Raw genomic sequence first — 13,538 nt, 5'->3', positions numbered from 1 at the left:
TGGTGGGATAGCTAGGTCATGTCCCAAGCCAGCTGTTTGTGGGTTCTGGGAGGTCCCAGTGATGGTGCTGGCCCACTAGTAGGTTGACTGTGGTGCCTGAGGGCTCCCAAGGCTGATCCAGACCCATTGGTGTGTGGGGCCCTGGGGCTGGTGGGCAGAGCCAGGACCTGTTGGGTTCCATGCTGATGCTTCCTGGCTGATGGGTGGGCAAGCTACCAGTGCTGATAATCTAGAGGGAAAACTTCAAAATGGTGCTTACCAGCACCAGTGTCCTTTTGGTAGAAGGAGCTCTCCAAAATGGCTGCTTCCAGCATCTATATCCCTAGGGGGAGTCATAGTTGCCTTCTGCCTCTCTGGGAGGCTCAAGATCATCAAGCAAGTGGGTCTGACTCAGGCTCTCTTCAAATTACTGCCTCTGTGGCCTCTGCACTGGGAGATTTTACATGAGCCCTTTAAGAGCAAGTCTGTTTCCTATAGTCCTCCAGCTCTCCTGTATGTGAGTCTTGCTCACTTTCAAAGCCAGACATTCTGGGTGCTCCTCTTCCTGGTGCAGGACCCCTGTGCTGGGGAGCCTGATGTAAGGCTTGGACCTCTCACCCTTTGGGGAGAACCTCTGCAACTGTCTCCACTCCTCTTACCCATTTTTATATCTTTAGTTTTGAAAAATCTCTCCTGCTAGTCTTCAGGTTGTTCTCATCTGTAAACAGTTGCAATTCTGATGTGCCTGTGGGAGGAGTAGAGCTCAACGTCTCCCTTCTCCACCATGTTGGCCATACCTCTTAAATTGTTATCAATATTTGAGTGAAATTATTAAAATATTCAACTGAAATACTTTCATTTTACCTTTATTTCTGGAAAAGATTTTAGGTCATTAGCACTTATTTTCTTTCAGCACATTAACTCCAACTATCATTCCATTCTATACATTCCATGTCAGTGGTTTCTGTTGATCTCTTACCTCTTGATCTGATTGTTGCTCCTCTGAAGGCAAAGTAATTTTTATCTCTATGTGCTTTGATGATTTTCCCACTTTCTTTTGTTTTCAAAAGTCTAACGAGGGCTTCCCTGGTGGCGCAGTGGTTGAGAATCTGCCTGTCAATGCAGGGGACATGGGTTCGATCCCTGGTCTGGGGAGATCCCACATGCCGCGGAGCAACTGGGCCCGTGAGCCACAATTACTGAGCCTGCGCATCTGAAGCCTGTGTTCCGCAACAAGAGAGGCCGTGATAGTGAGAGGCCCGTGCACTGCGATGAAGAGTGGCCCCCATTTGCCACAACTAGAGAGAAAGCCCTCGCAAAGAAAGGAAGACCCAACACAGCCATAAATAAATAAATAAATAAAATTAAAAAAAAAAAAAAAGGTCTAACGAAACTAGGTGGGTTTTCCTTCTATTTTTTCTCTATAAGATTTATAGGACTTCCTGAATAAGTGATTTGATACCTTTTTAGCCATTTTAGAAAGTTTTCAGCCATTGTCTCTTCAAATACTTTCTGCCCCATTCTTTCACTCTTATTTTTTGAGACTCCAGTTGTGTGTTATGTAAGACCATCTCACTGCATTCCCTTTATCTTACATTCTGCTCTTATTTATCTTTATTTTCTACCCTTCTATCTTTTCATTTTTCAACTGGATATTATTAGAACCATATCTTTGAGTTCACTAACTTTCCCTAATGCTAGGCTAAATTTATTACTAAAACCTCCCACTAACACTAAGAACTTTAAATATCTTATTTTTCAATTTTATAATTCTCGTTTTATTCATTATTTTATAATTTCTAGCTCTATGCTGAATTTCTCAGCCTTAACTTTTATTTCCTTGAACATACTAATACATATTTATTTCAATCTGCCTGATAACTCCATTATCTGGAGCCCCTATGAATCTTACTCTGTTGTCTATTTTGTTTTTGTGGTTTTGGCCACACTGTCTTGAATATTTGTATACTTGTTTTTTTAAATGAGTATTGAACAATGTACATGAAAAAGGAAATAGTTTGAGGCCTAATAAGATATAATCTTCTTTTAGAGATTTGCTTTTAGCAGGCTCATAGGAGACTCGCAGAAGTGGATTATGTTAACCAAATTTAAGGAATGAAATAATTTAATGCTAGACTTCAATCTTTAAAAGGTAAGTCTATATCCAGTTTACATTTTATTCTAGGGTATAGTCCTTTAGAGTGCCAACCTAAAATATAGTCATTTACCATGTCTCCTTTTGGTAGGCCCTGGATTCCAAAATTTGATTCACAGATCTGACAGTTACTCCAAATCTTAACATCTCAGACATGTCTTCTAGAATTGGCAGATACCCCTAGAGAAAGAGTGGGCTCACTTTTCTGGGTTTCTTTCTTCCAGAGTGTTTTGGCCCATAATTCTTCACATCCTTATTGGCTCTTGGATGTCACTTCCCCCCAGCCCTTTTTGTGAAAATTCTGTCCAGCTTTTCTAGTAAGTTCTTAGGTGGATTACTGACCTAAATTACCTAATTCACCATAAGTGAACAACACAGAGGTGTGTGTGTGTGTGTATGTATGTATATGTGTGTGTGTGTGGTATATGTATATATGCGTGTGTGTGTGTGTGTATATATACATATATGCAAAAGAATATTGGGCCCAAGTATCTCACTAATTGAAAGAAGGTATCTAATTAATTAGAAGGTATCTAATTATTAGAAGAATTTTCTAATTCTTATGTAATGTTGGAAAATGCAGTCAATTTAGAAAACAGAACAGAGACCCCTATGAAAACGTATTCATCTTAAAGTATATACCACTTATACAAAAACTAAACAAGTTTCATAAGCTAATCATTTATCTGGAAACAAGTATTTAATTAAAATATCTAATATATGAGTGCTGCTAAAGCTCAAATAAGGCATGGAGTAGGGAGAACTTACAGTGATAGGGGAAGCTTATTGGTATTGTGAATAAGTATCACAAGGTGTTACAGGTAAAATATAACAAGTATGTGTTGAGTACAGTGGTGTCTAAGAAAAACAATGGAAAGTTTGGGATGGGGATCAAAAGAGAAAGGTGATTTATAAATGGAAATGTACAATGAGCTGGTACAGGAAGAGAATGTGAGGAACAGAGAGACAAAGGAAGGTATTCCTATCATAGGGGCAAAAAAGCCAGAAAGAGCTCCAGGTGATGTGAGAACCCAGTATTAGTATTTGGTAAACTACAGGTAGATAAATATAGCTATAACACAAGGGGGGGGAGGGGGGAACATGCAATTGTGGGTGTGAGTGTAGTGGGGCATGGTGGTGACAAAGTGATTAGCTATAAGAAAAGGAAATGACTTGTTTCATAAAGTCAATGTTCCTGTATCACATAATAAAGTATATATAAAAATCATATTTAACAGTGAATATTTTGAAGTACATTTATTAAAATAGGAGAAAAAAGTATACCTGCTGTCATGAAAATTATTAAATATTGCTTAGAAACACAGAGAAATAATAGATAATATGATCAGAAAGGAAGAGACGAAACTAGTGTTGCCTGAAGATGCTATGTCAACAAAAGAATAAATGTTTTGAGTTACATAATAAACAGAAACCAACAGCTTTCTTTCAGACCAAGAAATAAGAAAAAATAATGACAAACATCCTAATCACAAAAGCAATAAAAATATGAAATAGCTACAAATAAGCTCGCTGTTTCAAATAGAGAAAAAACTCTACCAAAGTATTTAAGTGAATATAAACAGCATGTACTCTAGTGTAATGCTAAATATTTAAATGTATCAATGTTTTCCAAATTAATTTATAAGTTTAAGGCAGTTCATTTAAAATACTAATAAAGATTTTCTTTAGTCCTTAAAAAAATAACCTGAAGAATGCTCTGGAGACATCAGAAAAATGGCAGAATAGGAAGCCCTAGATCCTCCTTTCCCCCCAAAGAGACACTGACTCAATAACAATACATAGATTAATTTCCTTTCTGAGAAATCCAAAAATCAGTTAAGAGACTCCTGTATCCCAAGTAAGCAGCCTCTCCCTCAGGGGATAAAGAGAAGAGTTCAGTGTGCATCCAATATTCTGGTTTTTCGGGAACTGCCCACGGGACTGGGTTCTGTCTCATCTGACTTGGAGCACTGATGAGACCTGGCATAATCTAGAAGCCTAGGTGGTGCTGAGAACAAAACAGAGCTAGGGGACTTGCAGTGGCTCCAGAGAATCTGCAGTACTGGAGACAAGCACTAGAAGGAGCAAGAGATTATGAGCTCCTGAAAAAAGAAACCCGCAAGTCTTTCTAACTGGAGATTTACATGCACCAATCCAGAGAAGTCACATCCACAGACAACGCTGAAGAGTTCACTAGAATCTGTAGCTGGGCTGACTGGTAAAGGTCATTCCCTGCACTAAGCCAATTTCTAAAGATGGGAGAGGTGGCTGTTTTTACAAGTGTGCAGATCCCAACACAAACTTACAAGACAAATGAAGAAACAGGGAAACATGACCCAATTAAGAGAATTAAATAATTCTCCAGACCCTACCGACAAAGAGGTATATCAATTATCTCACAAAGAATTCAAAATAACTGTAAGAAAGATGCTCAATGACCTCAGTACAATGATACTTGAACAATATGAGAATATCACCAGAGAGAGAATATATATTTTTAAATTGGAGGTTAAGAATACAATAACTGAATTGAAAAATTAAACAGACAGGTTCAACAGCAGTCATGATCAAGTAGAAGAAAGAATCAGCAAACTCAAAAACATGTCATTTGAAACTATCCAGGTAAAGGAGCAAAAAGAAAAAAGAATGAAAAGGAGTGAAGAAAGTCTAAGGGACATATGAGGTACCATCAAATGGACATTAGACACACTACGGGAGTCCCAGAAGGAGAAGAAAGGGAAAAGGGGGCAGAAAGCTTATTTGGAAAAATAATAGCTGAAAACTTCCCAAATATGGGAAAGGAAAGGGACATCCAGATTCAACTAGGATGAACCAAAAAAAAAGTCTACACTAAGACACATTATAATGAAATTGTCAAAAGTCAAACACAGGGCTTCCCTGGTGGCGCAGTGGTTGAGAATCTGCCTGCCGATGCAGGGGACACGGGTTCGAGCCCTGGTCTGGGAAGATCCCACATGCCGCGGAGCAACTAGGCCCGTGAGCCACAATTGCTGAGCCTGCGCGTCTGGAGCCTGTGCTCCGCAACAAGAGAGGCCGCGATGGTGAGAGGCCCGCGCACCGCGATGAAGAGTGGCCCCCACTTGCCGCAACTAGAGAAAGCCCTCGCACAGGAACGAAGACCCAACACAGCCAAAAATAAATAAATAAATAAACCCAAAGTTTAAAAAAAAAAAAAGAAAGAGCAGCCATTTGAGAAGATAACATACCCAGATTTAGGGGTTTGGAACACAAGATTAAAAAAAAAAAAAAAAAAAAAGTCAAACACAAAGAGAGAATCTTTAAAGAAGCAAGAGAAAAGCTACTCATCACCTACAAGGGAGTCTCTGTAAGACTATCAGTGGATTTCTCAGCAGAAACATTGCAGGTCTGAAGGCAGTGAAATGATATATTCAAAGTGTTTAAAGGCAAAAACTGCCAACCAAGAATAAATAACTGTCAAAACTTTCTCCTTCAAAAATAAAGGAGAAATAAAGACTTTCCCAGGTAAACAAAAGCTGAGGGAGTTCATCACTACTAGACCTGCCTTACAAGAAATGCTGAAGGGAGTCCTTCAAGTTGAAACAAAAGGACACTAGACAGAAACACAAACAGATATTAAAAATACATAATATTGGAATACTGTAACAATGGTATGTAAGTCACTTAATTCTCGTACAGAAGTTAAAAGACAAAAGTATTTAAAAAACTATAAATATAAAAACATGTTAATGGATACTCAATATAAAAAGATGTGATTATGACACCAAGAACATAAAGTATGAGGATTTAAGTAAAAGAGTAGAGGTCTGTATGCAACTGAAGTTATTAACATTTTTAAATAGATTGTTACAACTTTAAGATATTTTATATCAGCTCTAAGGTAACTACAAAGAAAATACCTATAAAAAATACACAAGAGAAAATGAGAAAGAAATCAAAGCATGTTAATACAAAAACATCAATGGAACACAAAGGAAGATGACAGGAAAGGAAAAGAGGCACCAAAAAAAAAAAAAAAAAAAAAAAAACCGCAACAAGTTAAACAGAAAACAATTTAAAAAATGGCAAATCCCTATCAGTAATTACCTTAAAAAGGTAAATGGATTTAACTCAATAAAAAGATACAGAGTGGCTGAATGAATAAACAAAGATCCCATGATACGTTGTCTAAAGAGACTCAATTTAGATATTAGGACATACATAGGTTAAAGTACAAGAATGGAAAAAGATATTCAAAAATGATAAACAAAATAGAGCAGGGGTAACCATACTTATATCAGACAAAATAGACTTTATGTCAAAAACTGTCACAAGAGACAAAGAATGACATTATATAACGATAAGATGGTCAATTCACCAGGGAGATATAACAACTATAAATATGTATGAACTCAACAAGACAGCAATATATGAAACAAACACTAACAAAACTGGAGAAGTGACAGCATTACAATAATAGGAGATTTCAAAACCCCTCTTTTAATAACAGAATATGCAGACATAAGATCAATGTGGAAACAGAACTTGAACAATGCTATATAGATCAAAGTGCTCTAACAGACATATAAAGAACATTCCACCCAACAGCAGCAAAATAAACATTCTTCTTAAGTGCACACTCTCCAAGATAGATAACATGTTTGGTCATAAAACAAGTCTTAACAAAGTTAAGAAGACTGAAATCATACCAAGTATCTTTTTTGACCACAATGAAATAGAACTAGAAATCAATACCAGAAAGAAAAGTGGAAAATCTGCAAATATGTGCATATTACATACTATTGAACAACCAATGAATTCAAGAAGAAATCAAAAGAGAAATAAAAAAATCTTGAGACAAATGAAAACAAAAATACAATATACCAAAACTTACGGGTTGCAGCAAAAGCGGTACTAAGATGGAAGTTTTTTGGCTATAAATGCCTACGTTAAAAAAGAGCAAAGACCTCAAATAAGCAACCTAACTTTATACATACACACTAAGCCTACAGTTAGCAGAAGGAAGAAAATAATAAACATTAGACCAGAAACACACAAAATAGAGAATAGAAATATTCAATGAAAGTAACAATTGAGTTGTTGAAAAGATCAACAAAATTGACAAAGCTTTAGCTAAACTAAGAAAAAAAGGAGAGAAGACTCAAAATCAGAAGTGGAAGAGGAGACATTAAAACTGATACTACAGAAATAAAAAGGATTATAAGAGATTACTATAAACAAATAATCTGCTTTTTAAAATGGCCAAAAGACTTGAATAGTTATTTCTTCAAAGAAGATATACAAATGATCACAGTAATATGAAAAGATGCTCAACATCATTAATCAACATGGGAATGCAAGTCAAAACCACATGAGACATCATGTCACACCTGTTAGAATGGCCTCTATAAGACTGTGAGAATGTGGAGAAATTGGAACCCTTGTGCACTGCTGATGGGAATATAAAATGGCGCAGCCACTATGGAAAACACTATGGAAGCTCCTCAAAAGATTAATTAAACACAGGAGTTTGGGATTAACAGATACAAACTACTATATGTAAAATACATAACCAACAAGGACCTACTGTATAGCACAGGGAACTACACTCAATATTTTATAATAACCTATAAGGGAAAAGAATCTGAAAAAACAAATAGATTTATATGTATAACTGAATCACTTTGTTGTATACCTGAAACTAACGCAACACTGTAAATCAATTATACTTCAATTAAAAAAAATTTTTAATTAAAAAATTTAAAAATAAAACTACCCTATGATCCAGCAATCCACTTCCAGGTATTTATCCCAAAGAATTGAAATCAGGATCTCGAAGAGATATTTGTACTCCCCTGTTCACTGCAGTATTATTCAAAATAGCTAACTGGTGGAAACAACCTAAATGTTCATTGATGGTTGAGTGGATAAAGAAAATATGGTATAAACATACAATGGAACATTATAATCTTAAAAAAAAGAAGGAAATCCTGTCATATGCTACAACATGGACGTTATGCTAAGTGAAATGAAACAATCACGGAAAGACAAATATTGTATGCTTCCACTTATATGAGGTATCTATAAGGTGAGGTAGTCAAACTCATAGAAGCAGAAAGTAGAATGGTGGTTAACAGGGGTGGGAGAGGGAAATGCGGAGTTGCTATTCAGTGGTATGGAGGTTCAGCCATGCAAGATGAAAAAGTTATAGAGATCTGCTCTACAGTAATGTGCATATAGTTTATAATACTATACCATAACTTAAAAATTTGTTATGAAGGTAGATTTCATATTATGATTTTGTTGGGTTTTTTTATTTTTTTTTAATTTTTGGCTGTGTTGGGTCTTAGTTTCTGTGTGAGGGCTTTCTCTAGTTGTGGCAAGTGGGGGTCACTCTTCATTGCAGTGCGCGGGCCTCTCACTATCGCGGCCTCTCTTGTTGCGGAGCACAGGCTCCAGACGCGCAGGCTCAGTAGTTGTGGCTCACGGGCCTAGTTGCTCCGCGGCACGTGGGATCTTCCCAGACCAGGGCTCGAACGTGTGTCCCCTGCATTGGCAGGCAGATTCTCAACCACTGCACCACCAGGGAAGCCCCATATTATGTTTTTTAATCAAAACTTTTAAAGAATGTACTAAAAAAGCTGAGACTATTTTGAAAAAATAGTAATAATTATTAAGATATGGCTTAAGTCCAGCTTTGCCAACATAAATGGAAAAATTAATGTTTCAATGGGATGTTATAAATCCACAAAGAATAATATTTTCAAAGACTATATACTGACATGGGAAAAGTTCCGTTCATTCAGCCAGTCAACAAATACTATGTCGGACCTTGGACTGCATGCTAAAGATAAAATAATGAGCAAGGAAGATATGATACTTGCTAGTCAAGAATCTTATAGTCAAGTGAGAAAGGCAAACAAAGATTACAGTGGAGATATACTTGATACAAAGGATACAAGGAGATAACTAAGTATATAGCAGGGGAGTCCTACCTCTTCTATAAGAGTCAGGGAATGTTTTGTAGGAAATGTGACATTTTAAGCTCAGATCTGAAAGATACATGGTAACTAGCCCAACAATGGTTATGGGTGGAGACATAAGCAAACTGAGCATCTAGCACATAGAAATGGCCAGGGAAGACAAGGGTGTGTGGGGAGGGAGGACATACCAAATTTTATGTATACCAAAGACCTAAATACATCTGCACAGAGTAAGACTGGAAGTATATAAAAGAAAATATTATCAGTCCCTAACTCTGGTTGTAGAATTAGAACTCTGAGTAAATTTTCATTCTTTTCTATTTTTCTTCTTTTCTATATTTTCTGAAGCAATTAATCACACATTACTGTTTACTATTTATCGACAAAAAGAGTATTATTAAAATAATACTTTACTATTTACTACATTTGGGGAAGAGGTTGTTTTTGTTTTAAATCTTAGACAAGTCTCTTAGGACCTAATTTATTCATTTGGAAAATAAGGCTAATAACATTTAACTTCACAAAGTTTCTGATTTGGATCATATATGATAACGTGTAGAAAAGTGATTTCATGGTTGTTGGACCTAACTCAGTATCAGAGCCACCAGATAGAAGGTATTAAGACAGAATTGGAGGATAGTAGATCAGGAAGATGAAATGTGGGCCTGATGAAGTTGGTGTGCTAGATACTAACATTTTGCCACCCCCCTCTTTAGCAATGATGATAGTCAACGCCAATCAAGCCCGATTTTTTTTTTTCCTCACTGAGCTTAGACCCAATCTCAGAATCCTTCTCAGCATAACACTCTAGGAAGTCACTTGCATAATGGCACACTACTTGAAACCTTTTGCCGTCACCAGCCTTAGAATTCCAAATATGAACACAATCAATTACATAATTTTTAAAAGGTAGTTTGGTGATTAAAATGTCCTCTTTAATTTACATTTTAACTTTTAAATGCTCTATTTTCTGTTAAAAAGTATATCTTATAGCACTCCTAGAGGTTTTGATTTAGTATTTTTGTAAGCCTGTCATTTATCTGTTATACCAGAAACAGAATAATTAGGGGACTATAGCATTTTACAAGTATATTTACAGATATTTACAAGTGGTCAAGTCAGATACATATACACCTTTTGACTGATTGTCACTTTTTCACAAAATGGAAATAATGAGTTTCTTACCTTTCCTCTGGAGTGTCTACATGAAATGTTCTCTCTATAACAGTGGTCCACTGGAGACATCTGATAATAAATGTGTTTGGCTTTGGTCGTTCTGTTTTCATTAACTGGCATTCTAGAAATAAAATAAAATGTCTCTTTGAATATACTTGTATTTAAACCAAGAAGTAAACAGTTGAGAAGTACAGAGTTCTATTCTAAACAAACCACTGCAACCTCACAGATTTCTATGGATCTCCACTCAAGGCTGTTTGTTCACAACCTGATTTCAGTATTCCTTTCCAATCCATCACCCATTCTAGTCACATGCTCTATTAACCAGCCAAATTGGACTATTAAACTTTCCTTAAATGCATCTTGCTCTTTCCTCTATCTATATCTTTGATCCAGCTAATATTACTATTTGGAATGTTTTCCATTTATTTTACCCCTAACCATATGTAATCCCCAACAGCCAAAAGAATACCTGTCCTTTAAGTCCCGATCAAATTCTACTCCTTCCATGAAGCTTTTTATAACAACCTGGTCCTAGACTGACCATTCCCCAAGCTATATTCTCATAACATTCTCACTATGTTCTCCACTCTACATTCTCATTATTTATTATCGTACCCCTCATTTTTCACTTAGCATAGAGTACCTTATATTACTATTTATCATTTTTAAGAAGGTATCCTTATCCCTACCTAGATTATAAGCCTTTGACAGTATGCACCCCCTAAAACTCTTAGTAATCTATAGCACCTAGAGCCAGTCAGTCAGAAGTGATAAAATCTATCAGCAATTATCTATATCTAGGAAGACTTCAAAGAAAAGGAACATATAGCATAGTGGCTAAAAGTATGGATTTCAACACTACTGTGCCTGGATTCAACTTTTTTTTCCTACCATTAACGATGCAAGCTTAGACAAGTCAATTAACTTCTCTGGTCTTCAAGTATTAAATGGGAAGCAGTAAGAGTACCTACATCATAAAATTGATGTAGGGATTAATAATACGTAATTGTAATACTTAGCGTAGTGTGTGACACAGTAAGTTTTCAATAAATGTTAGCTGCTATTATTAGGTGTACACCTGAGCTACACTCCAAAGGATATCTGGTATTGGACAACAAGAGAAAATAGGATAGGGCTGTCTGCTGACACTGCAGCAGACAGTATTGTTGAGGAAATGCACTGCACTCTCTCTCTTTAGGGCCTTTTGTCTAGTTGTGCCTTCTGCCAGGCATTCTTCCCCTCACACAACCCCGCAGTTAACTCCTCACTTCCTTCAAGTCTTAAATCAATTCTAACCTTCACATTGAAGCCTACCTCAACCATGCCACTCAGTACTGAAATCTGCATCCTTTACCCAGGACTCCCCAACTCCTCTTACCTGCTTTACTTTTTATTTCCCATAGCATGTTTCCATCTTTGTACATATGAGATGACTAACTTAAGATCTTTCTTATTTACTGTCTGTTTCTTCAACTAGAATATAAGCTCTACTAATATATTGTTAGCACCGAGAACTAACATATAGCACTCGATAAGTATTTTCCAAGTGAGTGAATTCTGACAGTAATAATCCAACAAGAAGGTAATTTTGATGATACAGGAAAGAGGAGAAAATTTCTGGAGCAACTTCCTTATATAGTCAAAAAGGGATAGGATTCACTGAACAAGTAGAGGGCTGGCTGTAGTCAGGAGTATAGAGAGTTTAGTGATGCAACAGGAGAGAAGATAGGGTAAAGGAGCCCAGAGCTGGTAGAAATTATTTGCTCATTGCTTCTACTTTTTCAATGAATTAGGATGTAAAGCCATCCTTAAGAATAAGGTTGGAAGAGGATGCACTGGGGTTTTGAGAAAAGAGAAGATATATAATAGCCTTCTAGGAGCAAACAGACTAGGGAAATATCCATGACTGCTAAACAGCATTAAGGGTCCAGTGGAATTTAATGATTAAAAATTTAAAGTACCACCAGGGATCATGGTTGTATAGTTTTCCCCAGATAACTTCAGTTACATGAGTGCAGATGGGGAATACAAAGGATTGTATTTAAGCAAAGCTATAATTTAACTAAGTAAGTTTGAAAATGCAAGAAAGTGAAACAGAATACAGGATGCAAGACAAGGGAGTGGTTTAGATAATCAACTAAGGAACTAAAAATGGGTAAGGAGAGAAGTGAGAACCTGGTGGTATGTAAAATAATGGAAAGGTAATAGAATCAATAGATCATAAAATCCATCGTTTCACAGTTAAGTACTTAACAATGTTACACACTTTCTGAAATATGAATGTTAAAAAAATCAAATATAGTATGCCAATTTATATTTTTTGTTTGAAATACAAAAGTTTTAAAATACCAAAGATATTATACTAATTTACACCAATAAAGAACCACATAATTTCCCCCAACTTACTCTGCCTGTAAGGTACAGACTCAATCTGATTCTCTTTGAAGCCCATTGTTCCTTCCTGTTTCCTTCTTTATACAATTCCTATCAAGCTTCCAGCCATTGGTTCACTATACTGTCTTGCAGACATTTAATTAATGTTAATTTGATGCCCTAGCTAGATGAATTACTTAAAAGTTAGGAATTATGTGTACGACTCTTCCTCACAGCACCTACAGCAGTGACAGCACATAAGGGTACAGAGTAAATACCTGATGATTGAGTAATTGACCCACTGGTGTTTTTTTGTTTTTGTTTTTGTTTTGGCCTTGCCACGTGCCTTGTGGGAACTTAGTCCCCCAATCAGGGATCATCGAACCCGTGGCCCCTGCAGTGGAAGCACAGAGTCTTAACCACTGGACCACCAGGGAATTCCTGCCAATTGGCTTTTAATGTAAAGAATGGAGAACAGACACTTAAAAAGAGGGAGAGTCCTGACAGAAATACTCGAGAGTGAACCATGGAGTAAAGGGACACAGGAAGAACAGAAAAGGAAAGAAAGAATGCCCACTCTAAGGTTCACCTATTTCAGTTTTACTTAAGTTTTCCATTGTGGTGATGTCAAGATAATTAAGATAATAGACTTTAGAATACCAGATTCAAATCTAGCCTCTATTACACACCATCAGCTATTATTACCCAAGACAAAGTACATTAAGCCCCAAGATTTTCTCATCTTTAAAAGCACTATAAGGAATTAAAGTAAACTTTAAAAGAAGCATATTTTCAACACTACACCTAAATGAAGTTTAAATGCTATAATCTAAAGAACTTCTTAATGCTATAAATGTAAAAGCTATTTAAAATACTACATATGAGATTCT

General features: G+C 36.4%; 1 protein-coding gene, 1 long non-coding RNA gene and 1 pseudogene across 7 annotated transcripts in view; 1 reads left to right on the top strand and 2 right to left on the bottom strand.

Moving 5' to 3' along the window:
• AKT3 (AKT serine/threonine kinase 3) overlaps positions 1-13,538 on the bottom strand; it is a 387,341-nt gene that overhangs the window by 194,184 nt on the left and 179,619 nt on the right. For all 5 annotated transcript variants that reach the window (XM_082340891.1, XM_082340893.1, XM_082340892.1 and 2 more), the window contains one exon: positions 10,282-10,393. In XM_082340891.1, coding sequence (XP_082197017.1) covers positions 10,282-10,393 — 112 coding nt within the window. The remainder of the gene's footprint in view (positions 1-10,281; positions 10,394-13,538) is intronic.
• Positions 1-13,538, top strand: part of LOC309605611 — an 867,207-nt gene that overhangs the window by 733,066 nt on the left and 120,603 nt on the right. The gene's annotated exons all lie outside the window — the stretch shown is intronic.
• The window catches only part of LOC309605352 (tigger transposable element-derived protein 1 pseudogene), a 485,483-nt pseudogene continuing 481,402 nt past the window's right edge, over positions 9,458-13,538 (bottom strand). The window contains exon 2 of the transcript XR_014249527.1: positions 9,458-9,468. The product of XR_014249527.1 is annotated as a tigger transposable element-derived protein 1 pseudogene (transcript). The remainder of the gene's footprint in view (positions 9,469-13,538) is intronic.

Source organism: Balaenoptera borealis (genome assembly GCF_965194805.1).
Source record: "Balaenoptera borealis genome assembly, chromosome: 1".
Lineage (NCBI taxonomy): Eukaryota > Metazoa > Chordata > Mammalia > Artiodactyla > Balaenopteridae > Balaenoptera > Balaenoptera borealis.
Note: the sequence above shows the minus strand (reverse complement) of the source record. Positions and strands in the feature narration are given on the sequence as shown.